The 19,492-nt window shown below is 39.2% G+C and overlaps 3 protein-coding genes across 8 annotated transcripts; 2 read left to right on the forward strand and 1 right to left on the reverse strand.

Moving 5' to 3' along the window:
• Nucleotides 1-1,215: 1,215 nt before the first annotated feature.
• Nucleotides 1,216-4,669, forward strand: LOC131300255 (septum site-determining protein minD homolog, chloroplastic). Of its 4 annotated transcripts, none has more exons than XR_009190903.1 (3): nucleotides 1,216-1,894; nucleotides 2,809-3,494; nucleotides 4,168-4,669. XR_009190903.1 is itself a non-coding variant. In XM_058325982.1 (2 exons), the coding sequence occupies exons 1-2, from the start codon at nucleotides 1,440-1,442 to the stop codon at nucleotides 3,344-3,346; spliced, it is 993 nt and encodes a 330-aa protein (XP_058181965.1). In that variant the 5' UTR covers nucleotides 1,216-1,439; the 3' UTR covers nucleotides 3,347-3,653. The 4 variants fall into 4 exon arrangements, 1 of the variants encoding a protein (XP_058181965.1); XR_009190905.1 differs by having other exon boundaries at nucleotides 4,324-4,669; XR_009190904.1 differs by having other exon boundaries at nucleotides 4,173-4,308.
• Nucleotides 4,670-5,988: 1,319 nt separating this feature from the next.
• LOC131300256 (beta-carotene hydroxylase 2, chloroplastic-like) lies at nucleotides 5,989-9,080 on the forward strand. Of its 3 annotated transcripts, XM_058325983.1 has the most exons (7): nucleotides 5,995-6,553; nucleotides 6,891-6,950; nucleotides 7,205-7,276; nucleotides 7,422-7,556; nucleotides 8,174-8,299; nucleotides 8,465-8,521; nucleotides 8,654-9,080. In XM_058325983.1, the coding sequence occupies exons 1-7, from the start codon at nucleotides 6,143-6,145 to the stop codon at nucleotides 8,732-8,734; spliced, it is 942 nt and encodes a 313-aa protein (XP_058181966.1). In that variant the 5' UTR covers nucleotides 5,995-6,142; the 3' UTR covers nucleotides 8,735-9,080. The 3 variants fall into 3 exon arrangements, with proteins under 3 accessions (XP_058181969.1, XP_058181967.1, XP_058181966.1); XM_058325986.1 differs by lacking the exon at nucleotides 6,891-6,950 and having other exon boundaries at nucleotides 5,989-6,553; XM_058325984.1 differs by lacking the exon at nucleotides 8,465-8,521 and having other exon boundaries at nucleotides 5,990-6,553.
• A 2,332-nt stretch (nucleotides 9,081-11,412) lies between these two features.
• LOC131300257 (glutaminyl-peptide cyclotransferase) lies at nucleotides 11,413-18,949 on the reverse strand. Its single transcript, XM_058325987.1, has 11 exons — nucleotides 18,526-18,949; nucleotides 17,780-17,836; nucleotides 17,434-17,469; nucleotides 16,964-17,028; nucleotides 15,554-15,617; nucleotides 13,927-14,044; nucleotides 13,487-13,584; nucleotides 12,655-12,725; nucleotides 12,350-12,377; nucleotides 12,155-12,209; nucleotides 11,413-11,855 (listed from the first exon to the last, which is right to left on the reverse strand). Exons 1-11 carry the CDS (start codon nucleotides 18,805-18,807, stop codon nucleotides 11,722-11,724), a joined length of 1,008 nt encoding a protein of 335 aa, XP_058181970.1. The 5' UTR covers nucleotides 18,808-18,949; the 3' UTR covers nucleotides 11,413-11,721.
• Between the last annotated feature and the right edge of the window lie 543 nt (nucleotides 18,950-19,492).

A 19,492-nucleotide genomic window follows, 5' to 3' on the forward strand; every position in this document is an offset into this window, starting at 1 on the left:
AACGGCCCCTTATAGAAATGAGCCCAAAATGACTGGAAATGGCCCAGATAATGGTGAAAAAATGGCCCAACAGTCCATTGTTTTGAAAATGGCCCAAACGGCCCAACTAAGGCCCATTTCGGGGTGGACCGAACTCCCTGAACTCACCCCAAACTGAACCAAAATTAATATTGGTCGGAATCGGTCCCAAAATTATATACCCCAAACCCGATCAGTTTCCGGCAACATCACCCCGAACCGAACTGACCTGACCCGACCGAACAACACCCCTAGTTTCTATTGATAGCCTAGCGAGCAGCTATCAATAAGCTAAACAAAATAACAAAACAACACATATTCATCTTTTACTTTTTTCGATACATTTTCACACATCTCATTGCATTTTTTAAACCTTAAGGGCAATTCGTCGAGCTGTTTTTAGCATTTTTCTTTTAAATACGGTGACGAAAACAATGAAGACAAATTTCCAAGTTACCCAAAAAAACACACAATGAAAACGCCTTGAACAAAGTTTTTTACAGGAAAAGTCCTGATTCATTGAAAAGTTTTCCGACAAAAACAGTTGAATGAAAATTGTGGCAAAACACCGAGGATAGACAAGGCTCAAGAGAGACTTTACTTTAGTTTCCGTTATTCTGTCTCAGGTTCGTTATTTCTCAAATTATTACCTAAGCAATTCTGTTCCTAATTAAATCAAGGTGCATGTTAGTTGGTCAATCCCTTTACAAAAAATTGAAAATAAGGCCAAATCCTACAAAGGTTTGTTTCAGTTCAATAAGTTAAAGTGACTTAATTATTTGTTTTTATCCAAAAAATGCATTGTGAGTTTTGATCATAATTTTTTTACTTTTGTCAATTTTTCTCGACGAAACAAATTAATATGTCACAAAAGTTTGATGTAAAATTAAAAAATGGAAAAAAAATTAAATAAAGATTTAAAAAAGTCATTTTTAACTCAGAGGGTGTTTCCACTTGGGAAAAATTAGGAGAATTTTTTTTTTTTTTTTTGAAAAGTTAGTTGTTTTTTGTAGTGAATAAATTTTTAAGGAATGTTAAATTGTTTACACTAGTGAATAAGTTATTGATGGTATTTGAGTGAATAATTTGTTGCTAACAATTCTTTTGTTAGTATAAACGAAGTGATAAAATACTGAAACTTGTTGATTAATGCGAACGGCTTGAAAAACCAGCTGTTTTTCCCTTTTTCCTTGGTGGAAACAAGGCCTTATTGCCAAAACACAAGCCAAAATCTCAAATTTTCACACTGGGCTGCATCCTGCTGGCCGGCTGGCCCCAACCTCAACAATCTCACTGCCAAGTTCCAATTCCCAGCTCAGCTCTCTCTCCACACTCCACCACTCCACGCCATGTTCTTCATCATCCACCTCTACTAGTACTCTCTCTCTCTCTCTCTCTCTCTCTCTAACCAACATCCAGCAATGATATCATTCCAACCATTCGCAAACCCTAACCCCACCTCCCTCTACTCCTCCACCACGCCCTCACCCTCCTTTCCCAAAACCCTAACCCCTCCAAAACCCCACCTTCCCAAACCCAAACACTCCACCTCCATCCGTTCGCTCCTCCAGTACAACCGCAAGCCCCAATTATCCGGCGAGACCCCGCGCGTCGTCGTCATCACCTCCGGCAAGGGCGGTGTCGGCAAGACCACCACCACCGCCAACGTCGGCCTCTCCCTCGCCCGCCTCGGCTTCTCCGTCGTGGCCATCGACGCCGACGTGGGCCTCCGCAACCTTGATCTCCTTCTGGGCCTCGAGAACCGGGTTAATTATACTGTGGTGGAGGTCCTGAATGGGGATTGCAGGCTCGACCAAGCCCTAGTTCGTGATAAACGATGGTCCAACTTCGAATTGCTCTGTATATCCAAACCCAGGTCCGTAGGTTTTTTGTTTCTTTTTTTGTTAATAATTATTCCGTTTGATTAGAGTGGAAATGATAGAATTACAAAATGCAAGGAAGAGAACAAAAATTGGTACTTTTCTGGTGTTTGATTAGCATAAGAATAGTAAAAGTGAATATTCTTGTACAATCCATTTAAGCATGGTTCCATAGGGAACGTAGCTTTTACTTTCTTGCTAAAAACACACAATTTATTTTCTTGTGAAAGTTGCCACCTTTATGGCACTTCCGTTATGCCCATAATGTTTCCTTTCCTATCGTGATTCATATTGAGAATACACATTGGTATGTTTATTCCCAAATGTGAAATTTGGCATGTGATTGTAGCTCAATTGGTGAGTCAAAAGCTTTGCCAAATTTCCATTTCTTGTGCCAAATTTTCTATCAAGTTGCCAAACTTGCCAATGCCACATCACCATCAATGCACTATTGATATGTAAAGCTTAGGAAAGTGGTAAGCTGAATCAAAACAGCTTTGCACCAAACAACATTGCTATTTTTTGCTATCCTGACGTGATTAAATTAATAGCTAGTCAGACAAGTGACTTGAACCAATTGAGTTTCTCTACCCACGAAAAGGGAAAAATTACTTCCCAGTCATCTTTTTGGAGCTTTTTTATCGTGTAAAAAAAGTACGTACGACTAAGTACTTTCTCAGTTGTGGCTGAGAAATATCTTGGGGCTTTAACAATTATTGTTCTTTGAATAAAGATTGTGATCCACCTTTAAGGTAGAGAAAATTTTCGAAGTGAGATCTTTTCTTTATAGTCCTTGAAGATTGAAAAACTTATGGACTTAATTCGGGAATTTGCTCCAAAAGTTGAGGAAATCAGGTCATATCTTTGGTGTGGTTAATGTACGCTTGCTCACCTAAAAAATAAATGCCAGGTCGAAACTGCCGATGGGATTTGGCGGGAAAGCCCTAGTTTGGCTTGTTGATGCCCTTAAAGACCGTCAAGAGGGCTGCCCTGATTTCATACTGATTGACTGTCCAGCTGGCATTGATGCCGGCTTCATCACGGCGATTACGCCGGCCAACGAGGCTGTTTTAGTCACCACACCAGACATTACGGCCTTACGTGACGCGGATAGGGTAACGGGTTTGCTTGAATGTGATGGAATTAAGGATATAAAGATGATTGTGAACCGGGTTCGGACTGATATGATCAAAGGGGAGGATATGATGTCAGTGCTTGATGTTCAGGAGATGTTGGGTTTGGCATTGTTGGGGGTGATTCCGGAGGATTCTGAGGTCATTAGGAGCACGAATCGAGGGTTCCCACTTGTGCTGAATAAGCCGCCTACATTAGCTGGAATGGCATTTGAGCAGGCAGCTTGGAGACTAGTTGAGCAGGATAGTATGCAGGCGGTGATGGTGGAGGAGGAACCGAAAAAGCGTGGGTTCTTTTCATTCTTTGGAGGGTAGTAATTGAGCCCATACTGAGTTTTTGTGTTGTTGGTATTACGATTCTTTGGGTGGCTGTGATTCTGGAATACAATTGTTTGGTTTATGTTTCGGTAGGAGCTGCTTTTGGGGAGAAAGGGGGAGATTGACAGCAATGTACAGTGGAAAGGTAAGGTTTTATTCTATTGTTTTCCTTTGACTGTGAAGTTCTAGTGTTTTAAATAGATGTGTCATTTTGTAGCTTGTGATTTGTATCTGCACAATTGTTCTCTGTGATTTGATAGTAGTTTTGAATCTTTTGATTAATGAAAGACGAATTTTCAATCTCCACTCGTGTTTATTTCTTGTTGATGATTTTTCAGTGTCGGAGTTTACTACTTAATTGTCTTTGTGTGTGCGTCTGTATGCGTAGCGGTTCAGTAGACTCTTGACACATTTGGTGCATGTGCGAGTAATAACGATTGCCACATTCCACCATAGCAGGATGTTGATCTATATTTGTACAGAAAAATCTTGGCATAGGAAAAGCTTGATACAGCCACTTTTTGTTCCACACCTTCGTGTTATTTGTCTACATACTTTTTTTGATAAGTAAATAATTATATAGAAGAAGGCATTAAGGGAATGCCCCCCTGTATACAAATAGGCCACGAGACGTTATTTGTCTACATACTAATTTTCCTAACTTGCTTAACCATGATCTTTAGGGTTTAGGAAAGCCTTCTAGTGTAGTGTGTAGTGTGTCCATTCTGCATCTTGTTCTTAATATTTGCTGAATTTAGTCTAGTCAATCTCATTTAGTCGATAAACTTTTGCACTGTTGTATTCTGCTTCTGTTGAAGTGCAGCAGACAGATTCAACACAGTTGTGTTTGGATCATCGATTTGTAGAGAGATTTATGGAGGGAAAGGGAAACAAATTGATAAGTACATGATGAAGTGAGGAAGCTAAATGTATCAAACGTGATATTTTCTTCAACTTTCATTTGTGAAATCCAGCTAAAGCGCCTTGATCCAAACACAGCCCGAGAGCAATGATTTCAACTCAGTTTTAGCTGCTTTTCTTGGGGGATGTGATACTTTGACAAAAAGGTTCTAGATTGATTGCCATCGAACTTATTTATGTGTTTTGTAGCTATTCGGTCAAGTGTTTCCGGCTTTATCTCAAGTTCAAACTTTTCAGCATTTATTTTCTTGGTTGCCAATATAAACGGAAGCAAACCAAATGGCAGAATTAAGAGCTGTGGAGGGACAGCTTGAATGGGACCACTAGGTGTTACTTGTAGAAATATCTCAGAAGCAATGGACTTCCAACAGTGCTTATTGGATGCCAAATTCCACAAAATTACCAGTGTTTTGTTATGAAAAGATATTTAAGTACACAAATTAGCCTTGAAACTAATGGTTAGTAGCACTAACTTTCTCTTTTTTTCCCTTCCTTTCCCCATGTTCCAAACAAAGCATAGTAAATAAGGGGTTTATTACTTTGATTGGTGTTTTTTTCTCAACTCTAATTATTTTTCACTAGGTCACATATAACTGTCAACAAAAAATTTCGTAGGACAACTAGATATGTGTTTGATCGCTAACTTCAGGGTCTTAGTACTAATTGACGCAAACTGCACCAAACATTTCGATTCCTGAAAGATGGGTAAAAGAAAACAATAGGTGGAGGCATTATCTGAGATAGACAGGGTGCATGGGTAATAGGAATTTGCAGGAAAACAGGCATAATGTCAATGCTCACTGCTGAAATTTGGGCACTCTGAGATGGGGACTTAAACTCCCTCTCCAAACTAATATTACCAATGTCATGATTGAAAGAGATGCAAACAATGTGATCAAACTCATTCATTTAGGACACCAAAAACGACTCTCATCACCTACATGGCATAATCCACGATTGTAGGTAACAATTAGGGTTGCCGCCGCTGAATCACGTCATGAGGGAGAGCATCAAGTGTGTTGACTTATTGGCAAGGAATGCACATAACCAACAACTCAACAAGAGAGTTTCTTTATTTATCCTCCCATACCGGACTGTATTAATATGCAACTGTTAAGCAGACTGCAGGGGTGTTTCTTATCACCCGTTAATGCAATGCTGTGAATCCACCAGTTTAACCCCAAAAAAAGAGAGAAAAGAACAAGAAAACAGAATATCACCATCAACAATGCAATAACCACACACAAACATTTACACATACACACTCACAAAGGGGTGGACTCCCCACATACTGCAAGCAAGGACCGGAACCAGGATTTTATCCTAACAATGGCGAAATGTATACTAAAAACATCTAGCGGTGGCGAGACTATATAAATTGTGCATAATTTTTTTTTTACATATAATAATTGTATTTTCTAAAATTCTTGTCGTGGCGGTCGCCGCCAGTCGCCGCCACTAGACCCTCCTGATCCCATCCTGCAAGTGCACATACACACTCACAAAAGGGGTGGACTCCACACACACTGTAAGTGTGCAGTGTGTGTAGAGTCCACCCCCTTTATGAGATCCCACTCCCTTTGTGAGTCACTTGTAGTGTGCGTGGAGCTCACCCCTTTATAAATGTGTGTGTGTAAATGTTTGTGTATTTGTGTGTGATTGTAAAATTAATTGTATCACCATTTGTGTGATAGTATGGACAACTAGGTTCCTTCGTTCGTTATGGCTAGATTCGCCACCACGTCGCGCTATTCAATTTCAAAAAGAGTCCACATGTGATCTTCGTGCACTTGAAAGTTGATAAGTAGTACTCCTCCGCACTTTCTAAATTCTCCCCCACCCTCTCCCTCTAACAAACACCACCGCCGTCCCATGTTGGCCGGAATTTCCACCACCACCACCACCTCCCGTTCCTTCTTCGGCCGGGACCCATTCGTCCGGCCCAAACCCAATTCCATTACCACTCCCACATACTGGTTCTCTCTGCCAATTCGCCCGCACGACGCAACGCTCCGGTGGAGACGGAGGTCGAAAACAACGGTCTGTGTCGTCGTCGTTAGGGATGAGGAATTGAATAACGGGGATAGCCAAATTGAAACTCCGAAAGATGACGAGGAGGAGGAGGAAATCGAGAAGAGAATCACGGCCGCACGCGTGGCGGCGAGGCAGGACAGGAAGAAATCGGAGCGGTTCACTTACCTTGTAGCGGCGGTCATGTCTAGTCTTGGTATTACGTCCATGGCTATCATGGCTGTTTATTATCGGTTTTCTTGGCAAATGGCGGTATGATTTCCCGCTCTGTTCTCTATCTCTATCTATTTGTAAATTCTCTTTTTTGTTTTCAGGCCTTTTTGGGTGGTAAGAAATGATGAGATAAAAAAGGAGAATCCTTTCTCATCTAATCTTATTACTAGTATTTTTTGTGAGATTTGGTGAGAAACGAGAAGAGTCAATCAATTTTTTGGGGTACTTTTCTCTTCATTTCTCATCAAAATACTCAATGCAACGGAGTGATTTTGCTAGCAATCATAACTTCTTCTTCTTCTTTTTTTAACGAATCTCTCAATCCAAAGTGTGGCTAGCTCTCCTCTAAAATCTAAATTTGGGTTGTTTTGGTTAGGGTGGTGAAATCCCCCTTTTGGAGATGTTTGGCACATTTGCTCTCTCTGTTGGTGCAGCGGTGAGTTCTATTTCGCTACAATTTTCAATATTAAGTCTCTGTTTGTTTCATTGATTTGGAAAGAAAATTGTTGAATGAAGGAAATGGATTCTGTTTATCATGAAAGTTGTACCCTCTTGTTATTTTTTCTCCTATGAAATTCAACAGCGGATATGTGCATAAGTTTATCCGGACATTTGGTTATAAAAACATAAGTATATTTTTGTATGATTTGACAGTTCGATTGAAGTGGGAATTACTGGTTGAATTTGCAGGTGGGAATGGAGTTTTGGGCGAGATGGGCTCACAGAGCGCTGTGGCACGCTTCCTTATGGCACATGCACGAGGTTTGCTTTTGATTGAGAGAAAGCAGAGTAGAAAAAGACTAGATAGTTGATTCGTCAAACAAGACTACTTCTCTACGGTTCTACAACCTCCCATCATTCCTTCATTCATCTTTTCATTTTAATTTTTTATTTGGTTAATTTCCAGTCTCATCATAAGGTCAGAGAAGGTCCGTTTGAGCTAAACGACGTTTTTGCCGTAATAAACGCCGCTCCAGCCATCGCTCTCCTCTCCTACGGTTTCTTCCACAAAGGCCTTTTTCCCGGTCTCTGTTTCGGAGCTGTAAGTTCCTCCTCTCTCTCTCTCTCTCTCTCTATAATTGTTCAGTCAATTGTTGATACCATAACTCTCTTTATAAACGGCAAAGACACCTTGAAAAAAATTACTGTCAATGTTTCTTTGCTAGTAGTATTTTTTGAAGTCTTTGGTAGACTCGTTTTCATTTTTTGTTACTTTTTCTTTCTTGACTAACAAGTAAAAGATGATGAACAAAAGGTTTAAAAAACTTTTAATCTTTCCTAAATTTGTCAACTTTTGGGTCCTTTAGTAGTTAGTTGTATGGTTACTTTTTAAATTTTTCGTCACGACGAATGATTATTTTATTTGTTTGATTATTTTATTTGCTCCTTAAGGCGAATGATTTATTTTTAAAGAATTTGGCGAAAAAGTTTTAAAAAATTCACTAGGCTCCGAGAATACTAATTAGATTTGCAAATTAAGACTATCGTTAGGAGGATTGGTCCCTCAAGATTGAATTAACCGATGTATGCATAAGCTGACTTGAATACTTGATAATGGTAAAAGGCTGTCGTTAGAGCATTATAAACTGATAGAGTTGGACCCTTGCACAAACTCACGAGTCATGAGATACTGTATTAATCCTAGAAATTTGGAAGCAGGGTCTTGGAATTACGTTGTTTGGGATAGCCTACATGTTCGTCCACGATGGTCTTGTCCATAAAAGATTCCAGGTGGGTCCCATTGCAGACGTCCCTTACCTCAGAAGAGTTGCTGCAGCTCACCAGGTATAATTCAAATGCAGATGGGCGCACGGGCATCACGTGGCCGTGCCCACCCGGCACTGAAAAATTTCTCAGACTACAGAGAGAGTACAGGCTTCAATCTTGTTATCTTTAGAGTTGTAGTAAAATTTCTTACTAATATGTGGCTTTGATGTGTGGTTATTATAGCTCCACCACACAGACAAGTTCAAAGGAGTCCCATATGGGCTGTTCTTGGGACCTAAGGTGGGTGGTCCCTCTATTTTCCCTTTTTTTATTTAGTTATTTGGTAAATAAGTTTGTCCTTATAGGTAAAAAAAAAATATTATAGCCAATTTTTCTAGGTAAGAAAGTGAATATTTTCGTGGTGCGGTGCAGGAACTTGGGGAAGTGGGAGGGAATGAAGAGTTGGAAAAGGAGATTAATAGGAGGATTAAACTATCCAATATACGGTGTTAAGTATTCGAGGTCGATAAATCAAAAGGTTTCGAGTTACAGTACACTTTTTTGGACCATGAAAGGGGAGACCGAAGATGGAGGAGTTGTTGGTGTACCACACGTAATGTTTGGGGTTGAGTCTTATGGTTGCAAGCAGTAACATCTCCCATCTCTATCTCAGTACTGCTTAGGTAAATAAGAAAAATAAAGATATACTGTATTACAGAATTTAAGTGTATAATCATCTTGCTTTTACACCATTCTTTGTATTTTGATGGTTTTAAAACAAATGAAAAACAAAAAAGATGTAGCATGTCATTGTAAGTTGTAACACAATCAGAATTGGATGAAAATTTGGCATCTTGCTCTGGGGTTGCATTGTCTTTCTTTTTTTTTCTTTTTGACAAAAGTGAGAGGTACTGCATTGATAAAATTTAACGGCACTTGCACAACGAAATTCATTACAGATAACTTGGACTAAGCCAAACTAATCATCTAACTGATACATAACGAGAAAGAACGAGGCGATTGATGTCTTTCATCCTTAGCCCAGGCATCTCCTGACACACCTTCTGCTGAGCGAAAAATTCATATATAGCAGCCTTAAAAAGAGATACATTGCTAGCCAAGAAAAAAAGATAACAAGAACCCAGACGATCAGATGAATTTCGACAAAAAATGAACACACTAATGAATTTCTAGCAAACCACCAATAGATGCATACTAATCTTCTTGAGCCCGAACAATAAACAAATCGCTCAAAGGCAAACTTTATTACTTTTACAAAGAGAGACAAAACTCCCACGATGAGAGACAAAACTCTCCCAGATATTGCTCTAAATCCAGCAACCCAAAAACGGCCGAACGGATCGCAACCCTCACTACCTCCACCGCTGCTGCCACAAGAGCTCCGGTGACGGATTACATGTGGACAAACAACTCCGATAACGGCGGAGCCCGCCGAACAGAGGGTCAAATTTGAGGAAGGAGAAAACGAAAAGAAAAAAACCATATGGAAGAGGGAGAAGAAAGAGGGGAGTGGATGGAGGAGGAGAAGGAGCCCAAGGGGTGGAGGGAGAGAGGCGCCTCCCCCCCCCCCGAGCAGAAAAGTAAGGCAGCTGTGGCTTCTCAAAATCACCCAAGAGCTCTCAAAACCCTAGGCCGCTTGTATTATGTTGTTTCTTACTCGCAATGGGGGGGGTCACCCCAATTGTGAATATGCGTGTGTAAATGTTTGTCTGAGTGTGTGTAGTTCTATAATTATTGGATTGGGGGGGGTCACCCCAATTATGAATATGCGTGTGTAAATGTTTGTCTGAGTGTGTGTAGTTCTATAATTATTGGATTTTATACATTGATAGATAAAAAATGCTAGGTGCACAATTATTCAAATACAATCCCTCACATACACGTGAGTCTCACACACATTTAACACATGGAACTCATGTGTATACGAGGGATTGTGTTTTGTGTTGTGTTCGAAAAATTGTGCACTTAGCATCTTTGTCGATAGATATCTATATGATGAATACTTGGGACATGTGTCTAAATCAAAACCAATGGACGGCTTATGAGTCATGTGCTCGTGCTAGGTGACTCGAATCCATGTCGGGGCGGTTTTTTTTTTATATTTTATTTTTAAACACGGAAGGAGGGCACGTCGGGGCGTTGACTCCACGTATATCTAATGGGATACGGGTACGTATTCTATCAAAAAAGCTACGTGCACAGCAGCGATTTTCTCCCGCCTCGGGTCTCAAAAAGATGATCGGAGCCGCTCATTTTGTTCAAAATATGTCATTTAAGATCTCTGTAAAAAATGAGCTTCGTTCGATATCGTTAGAGGCGTTAACAAAACAACCAAAATCACTTCAGAATTTAGAAAACAAAATGAGCGACTCCGATCATCTTTTGGCGACCCGAGGCGGAAAAAAACCGCTGCTGTGCACAGCTGCTGTGCACGTAGCTCAACTCGTATTCTATTGGCACATCAAATTGCAACTTAAATTAAGCCTTATCCTTTAGCTCATTGGTGAATACATTGGATTACTAGTCACCAATCTCTTGTGAATCACCTAATTCTGGCGTAAAAGGCCACCAATCTCTTATGAATCATCTAATTCTGGCGTGAAAAGCTTGATCCTTAACCAGACTGCGGAGGGATTGACCCGGACACCCCCTGACCGTCGAAAAAATTAATGCTAGATAACAACCCTTGTGAATCACCTAATTCTGGCGTGAAAGGCCACCAATCGCTTATGAATCATCTAATTCTGACGTGAAAAGCCTGATCTTTAACCAGACTGCGGAGGGATTGACCAGGACACCCTCCGACCGTCGAAAAAATTAATGCTAGATCACAACCCGCATACTCCCATATTTGGGTTTCTTGTAGTGCAGTGCTAGATAACAACCCGCATACTCCCATATTTGGGTTTCTTGTAGTGCACAGCTGCACTACAACCAATCAGGCAGTCCATTTTGGCATGGACGACTCAAATTTTATCCAAACTCTTACTGATCTGAACCGTTCATTGCCCGAATTTGAATCGCCCATACTCCCATCCATTGGGATACACAATTCAACAAGGTCAAAAAGACAAGATCCGGTAAATATTTCACCAAGATTTTGTTAGATGGATCCCATATTACACTTGCATAGTTTACGACATATGGGCACGTTCGTTTGGAGAATGAGGTATAGTAATAAGTGAGACTCATTTATTTCACAGTTGACATTGACTAAATACGTACAGTGTGTAAGCATTTTGTAGTTTCCAGTTGTAACATTTTTAACATCAGGATATGTTCTTTCTGAAAGCTTGGATCGTTCATTTCCATATATCAAGACACTGATTAAGACTTGGGGATAAATAAAATGAAGGTTGCAGCCCTCAAACTGAGCTGTTTCGAGCGTACCAATTGAGATTTACAATGAAAGGACAATCCCCCCAAATCTACTGTCAATTTGTCTGACCGGGCTAGACAATTATGACGGGCGTACCAGCCTATGGTTTCACGAACTGAACTGGCATTCGAATGCACATTTGCTCGATGGCACCATTGGACAGCTTCCTCCACACTGGTTGCAACACCGGTTGCAACTTGATCTCGTAAAGCTTTGGCCATAGTTTTCCTGTCACTGCGTAAACACTTTGAGCAATTAAAAGACAGGTAAATCCAGTGTGTTGTGGACTCATTTATCTTCAGTTCAAAACTTCAAAAATAAGGCGAGAAAATTCTCCCAGATTGATAATGGATTAGACCATTTTTCCCCAAGAGAGGCATGATGTTTACATTTGAAACAATCAACAGCGGTTTTTACCAGTAATACATTCCAGCACTTTACATGATATTGTGCTCAAGGGTTTCATCCAAGGACCCAAATGGTCTTCCAATATTATTGGTTTTCGTTTTAACCGATAAGGGTTAAGAGCTCACCAAAAATACGGTTTTGATCTCTATCCCACGCTATGCCGTTCAAAACATCGATGTTCTAGAAGGTGGTAAAAAATGAATGTAAGTAAACCAGATTTGAAGATACACATTATGACATTATGAAGTGCAAAATAAAGAAAATCATAAAGGGACATTTTCTGTCCAAAAAAGAGGAGGAATAAAAACAAGAAAGCTTACTCTACTTCCCGCAGCTAGCAATCCTTGCCTACAAATAACAAAGAAATCATTTAGCAAATTTAACTCTCAAGCAACCTTCAGTTAATATCAAGCAAATTTCAAAAAAACCCTCTGAAGCAAAGGCATAATTGATGAAATATTGTGAACTTTGGAGGTTTAATTGATATTAACTGAAGTTTGGAGGCCTATGGGACATTGCAGTGAAAGTTTAGAGGGTTTTTTTTGAAATTTTCCCTCTAGATTAATACGAACTGAACTTTATACGCGAATTGCATCACAAAGAAATAACAACCAAAATGCAGAACCTTAGATTGGGAAGTAGAATCCACCCAAGCACGATACCATCCTCATATGAGATTCTAGCAATGCAATCAGTCTGACAGACAAAAACACCAACATTACAAGGCAACCCCAGTTAGAGACAAATTGCAGAACTTAAGATAAATTTATGGCACTCAAATGGTTACAGGTTGAGAGTAGAAAAGCAATCCAACAAGTTCGTTGCTCAATGGACTGGAAAAAAGTCTTCCCAAATAAACAATAATACCTAATTCAAGGAGTGATTATTCAGTGCTCCTGAAGCACCGCCACATGGTGCTCTAGGGGCCTTCTCCATCACAAATTGGTGGGGGGCCACACACTTGGTGGTGGAGTCCACACCAATGTGTGGTGGAAAAAGCCCCCAGAGCACCACGTGGCGGCGCTCAAGGAGCAAGTAATAATTTTTCCTAATTTGAGAGCCCTTTTACAGAGCACATTATTGCATGGCTAATAATGGTAAGGCGAAGCACCAAATCCTCAAACCCAGGGGATAACCAAATCAGAGCCTTTTTATATGGAAGAGTTTGATTAGTGTATCAAAAACTAAAGAGTAGTAACCAGAATTTCCCAGCATCTTCTTGGAGAAAGATTGAGGCAGGTCCTCCATTTCATTATACGACATATGGACCTATACTAAATCATTGAGGAAGGGAAGTGTTCCATCAAACAAGTATATTCACAAGGTCCACGTGGGTAAAATCACCAAGCAATACTACTGAAATATGTTCTCACCAAGATGAAGTATGTCACATGCTCACATGCCAACCAAAAATCCAAAAACATTATGTAAAAGAGAGCAAAGAAAGCGGGCCATACCTCCCAAACATTGGCCCAAATTTCACCATTTATATATTCCAGTTCATTGAGCTTGGGTACTTCATGATCTTTATACTTGACAGTGTGTTTACGAACGACTGTATCATGAAAATAGAGAGACATCAAGATAAGGGAGGAATGGGCCCACAAGTAAACGGAAAGCAACCTATTCTTCTAGAAAGCGGGAGAGCCACCCACTTGGAGTGAAAAGGGACACACAAAAAAAAAAAAGAATATGCGAATGAGATCAACTTTTGTATCACAGACACCTTTCAATGTGTGAGGGTCAATCTGGTATAAAGGGAGGAATGGGCCCACAAGTAAACGGAAAACAACCTATTCTTCTAGAAAGCGGGAGAGCCACCCACTTGGAGTGAAAAGGGACACAAAAAAAGAAGAAGAGGATATGCGAACGAGATCAACTTTTGTATCACAGAAACCTTTCAATGTGTGAGGGTCAATCTGGTATAATGTTGACGTTCCATCACTTCCGAAAAGAACTTTCCCGTCAGTTGCCAGGCCCCAACCATCTTGCATCTGATGAGTAAATTTCTCAAACTGCACGAAGTGTAAAAGCATGAAAATCAGCACAGATAAGATTAAGATATGAATCCCAAACTAAATGCAACTTATTCTAAGAAGAATAAGGAGCAGCAAAATGTAAACAGTACATTGTAGGGTTTATTCAGAAGGTGATCTATGGTAAAAGAAAACTGTGCATCAAGATGGTCTTATTTAATTATGATGGTTTTAATCTCATGGAAATCCTTAAAACTAGGTTGGAAATTAGAGGGTTGTTTAATACGGCAAAGCTAGGCAGTTCTACAATATATCATCCCCACAGTGAAGGTGGTGCTTAGAATTCAACATGAATTATGAGGAAATATGCCAAAGATGGCCAAAACGTAAGAAGTGACCTTTGTGAACGACAGGTTCAGAATATTAAAAGGAGAATAGTATGCATACAGAATTCACAATAACTCTGATTCTATGAGTTACAATGGTAGGTGTTTTGGTTTGAAATGAATGAACTACAAGAGGTAACATTCTTCTGGGAAAAAAATGCTGCACAAAGTTTCTGCTCAAATGGTTTGAATTCCACAAACATGTTCATATATAAACACTGGAAACTCCTCGAAGAGATAGAAACAGAATTTATAGTCTCTTACTCCTTGCTCAAAATATATGTTATAAGTTAGACCTGTGATTTGAAACTTGAATTGAGTAATTTGGTTCGATTCTGGTCTTAGTCTACATCACCCCTTAGTGTTAAGAACCTTGTGTTTCGGGAAGACATCATATCCTAACATGCCCACTTTTTCAATTCTTTCAGTTCCAAACCCTTCCTCTCCTTGGGAGGACCATGTATCAGTAATTGATGATTCCATGTTTTCAAAGACTAATCACATCCACATTTTGATAATGCATCCTGAGAATTAGCCAATTAGGTAACATGTTGGAATTGTAAGTGCAAGTCATAGCTACATCGACTAAAGGGAGCGAAACACACATATACTACTTCAGTCAAGTATTCCTGATATTTCTTACTTAGCATTTCTCAGAAAAGATGCAGACATTTTGTTCAGTGGACAAGGGAGTTCATCATTGGTCCATGTGACCACTGTGTCCAAGAACACTTGTTTACCAAGAATGCGGGTTGATTTCCCAAATAATTGGACTCAATTTTCTGCCACTTTTTGTCCATAACTGACTTGTACTACGGTTTCTAACTTGGCTAGTTGTTAGATTTATAGCAAGATTGGACTTCAGCCACTGCAACAGGGGAATCACTGAAAGGCCAAAGTAAGCCCGATTAGAACAACTAATAAGCGGATCAAAAAAAGAACAACTAATAAGAACTAAGTTCAAGTGGTTCAACTCAAACAGAAGGAAAATCTATTCTAATTAGGAGTAGTACAGAACACAAAACTTCAAGATGACAGATATAAAACATAACAGAATTCAACCAGCAATTTCAATGTTTGCCCACATTAAGGCTAAGAGAAAACTGCATGAGGATCATAATGGAGAAGCACAAATTGCATAAGGGAAAGGTGAAGCACAAACTTTGCTAAAATTATTTCTGTCATATATGAAACCAATGTTCTCCAACCAAGTTACTTGGAACAACCTACAAAAATGTAAGAATAACTACATCACATTAGAAATATAGAAAATTTATACAAATAAAATGCACAAAGATATACTGGACGAGAAAGAAATGAGTTATTATGTGTGCAATAATCAATAAATATCAGACAAAAAAAAAATCTGGAAAAATGAGTATTTTTGCAGAAGTTCTTCCAGAAACTTCAGAAAGAAAAACTATGAAGTATATAATAACTTGAGGAGGTGGAAAGAGAAGCAACATCAACCGGCGCTAGCAAGAGATAGTCTCTGAAAAACAGTAAACCACATTGTAAAACACAATTATACTTCTTTACCACACTAAATCCATCACATAACCAGGACAAAATATAGTCTGCCGAATTTCATTGTTTGTACTTCCAAGAGGACTTGTAACACAGGAAAAGAAGGAAATCCAGTTTAACGGACAACGAAAACTATATTTGTCCATGTGTACGTATTGTCAGCACTTTGTGCTATTTGAATCAAGTTTCTGTTAAAAGTTATAACTTCCATCGTTTTTGGTTCACTTTATGTACTCCACATAAGGGAACCTTTTTTTTCTTCCAAATAACAGTGTACGTCATTAAGGAATGATTCATGCAATACAGGTTCTAGTGGTAAGAGGTCACTACCATGACCAATTACTGACCAACTAAGTAGCACGGACACGGGACACAACAATTCTAAAAAAATGGGGATACGGACACGGCGGGGGACACTCCACGTGTATAAATAATTATATGTACAAATATATTTTAAAAAAAAATTATGAACCATTGTATATGAATAATTTCACAAATTGTATAAATTTTTTTCAAAGGCATAATTACAGTTTGACCCAAATGTTTTGAATAATTTCATATTAACCCCCAAGAATTTAAAAAATATTACATTTGACCCCCCAACCGTGTCTCCGCCATGTCCCCGCTGTGTCTCCTATCAAAAAATAATAAAAATTATTGGACACACCATGTGATGCAATGATTGGTTAGCTATGTATCACTGACACTCCAAAAGGGCGCCGTGTCCACATATTGGACACGGGGACACGTATTGGACACGCCACGTTGCATCATGAGGCCAGGGTGCAAAATCTGCTGTAAACTGATTTTAGTTGTTAATTTGTTATACAAGAAATAAGGACGTTTCAAGAAGTATAATGTCATTAAACACATTTATACACCAATCACCATAAACTTATCGATAACGATAACTGAAACATATCACAAAAGCAACAAGGAAACTTGAGCTTTTCTAAATATTAGGTCTCATATCTTCAACTTATCGGTAGAAGAGTTAAATTGATATCCAGACTCTAGTGAATGAGATACACCTTTCCTTACAAACCTGTCCCCAATAAGTGTTAAACCCTCTCCAAAATATGAATCATCCATCTTGTGCAGAGCCTGAACCTGTAAAAAAACACAATAAATCATCAATACACTTAACAGCTGAGCCCATTTATCTGTCACGTCTCACGGTCTTTCTCTATACTTTACCAATGTATGCTAAAAATTCTTATAATGAAGCTTGTCTGCAGCAAATGCCAGATTCAGAAAAATCCAATTTTGTATTATAAGAGCTATACCGTTATACAATAATGTCAAAGATCGTGACACCACCTCTCTTTCTGAACTGCATCTTTATACTCTGACATATACCGTTATACAATAATGTCAAAGATGGTGACACCACCTCTCTTTTTGAACTATATCTTTAAACATACTGTCACTATATTGTACTATGTGGATTGCAAAAGATAATTAATTAGGAATTTGAGAAACATCAAGAACATAGTCTTTGCTGAAGACCTGTACCTTCCCAGTCTGGAGAGCCACTTTCCGAATTGATGACTGAAATGATGAATGCAGGAAACGTCAACTCTTGGATTACATGGATATCAAAAGTTAATCAATGGTAACTGTATCAACTCCATGTAACCTTGAAATAATTTATTTCACAGAAAAAAAAAAACATAGTAAAACATGCAAAAGGCCCATTATCATCCAATAATTGCTTGTAAAATTGGAATTTCTACGGAAATAATCCTAGAAAAACTTTTAAATTGAGAAGAACTGAATTCAGCAGTATATATTCATCAGTAAAAGCATTGTCCTTAAGCAAAGTGGGGGGAAGTGACAGGGAGCATGAATTCAAACTCACCTGACCCCGTAGGCCAGTTGACTCAAATAAGGTATCATTTCCTCCGTACAGAAGCCCCTGGAAGGAAGTAAGAATAGAAATTGGCCACCACTACAAACATGACGTGAATCAAACAAGAAGGAAATATCAAACTCTATAGTCTACACCTTAATTCTTAGTCACATTCAGCCAAAAACTCTCTTGATTTGCCCCAATACTGAGATTCACATTGATTTCTAGACTTCATTAACCCCTAAAAAACGAAAGAAAGGGAAACAAGAGCCAAGCCATGAAGGTAGGGCTGGAAACAAACTTAGCCGAGAGCTTTAACCCAGCTCGTTAGTAAGCGAGTCAAGCTCGAACTTGAGTTTAAGCTTGTTTAGTAAATGTACGGATATCCCGTTAGCTGTAGCTTGGCCCATTTATAAAAGCTCGGCTTGACACTCGTTTGTAGAGGCTCAACTCCTTTAGCATATGAACCGAGCTCGAACACCCCATTAGTAAACGAGCCAAGCTCGAGCTAGACTATTTTGGCTTCGAGCCCGAGTTAGGCTAGTTTTGAAAGAGCCGAGCTTGAACACTTCAAATTTTGGCTCTCGATCTTAGCAGATAATCTCAACCAAATTCCATCACAGCATCAAGATTGACAACAGAATCAAACAAAATCAACGCATCTCTGATGATTGGATCTAATCGCACAAAACCAAAGCCATGCATTACAACCCATCCCTATGAACTAAAACCCAGAACAAGCAGGATCGACAGACCTGAGTGAATGCTCTGGGGTCGTGTGGAAACTCGTTGACTACTTCAACGGAGTAAAATTGGTCCAAAGGGACGTCGATTCCGAACCCGCTCCACGTGCTCGAAGAAATGCTCAGGACAACAACAACGCAGACGACTAGAAAAACCATGGCGAGTAAAGAGATCTTTCTGTAATTGGAAGGAGATGAAGGAAAAGAAGACCCAAAAGCCATCGCGGCTTGGGCCGCCTTGGGGCTCGTCGATCGCTTGTTGGGTCTCCTCTTCCTAAGCGATCCACCCGCCATAGAGCATCCACATTTGTCAAACCGACAGAAATCTCATGCTTCAGCCTCACTACCGCCCTCTCTATTTTGCAATTGAAGTAGATTTGCTACAGTGCATCTTCATTTCCAACGAGTCACTATTCATTCCTTTACGTATTAGTTTTTTCCTCTTTAATTTACGCTCCATATGAGTCCTCGCATCTCGGAAAAAATTCAGTTGTTAATCTATTTTCTTCTAATTGGATGTCCGAATCAACTTGCACGCATCTTGATTAATTTCAAGGTTCTGAGGGTAACGATCGATATAACCCCAGTGACTCCGTGAAATTCGAACATGCGATCTCATTAGTCAAGCGTTTATTACTTTTTCATGCTCACTTTGCTCAACTCCATGATATTGTTAAAAAATTAAGTGTTTTAATTTTCAGTTCGTTTGAACCAGTGCGAAAATCTTATTTTTTATCATTTTATTTTAAAGCTTCATAATTAATTTTTGTCTCTCTCCTAATTAAATATTTGTTCTACAGACTCCCAAATAAAAAATAGATACTAAATTATGAGAGTTCTAGAGATCAAAATTAATTATGACTTTTTAGAATAATATGGAAAAAAAAAAGATATTCGCATCGATTTAAACGAATTAAAAATTTGCTCTAGGGCTCTCATGTACCAGCCCTAAGATAGTCATAGAACCAAATGAAGAGCA

This window comes from Rhododendron vialii, chromosome 9a (assembly GCF_030253575.1).
Source record: "Rhododendron vialii isolate Sample 1 chromosome 9a, ASM3025357v1".
NCBI lineage: Eukaryota > Viridiplantae > Streptophyta > Magnoliopsida > Ericales > Ericaceae > Rhododendron > Rhododendron vialii.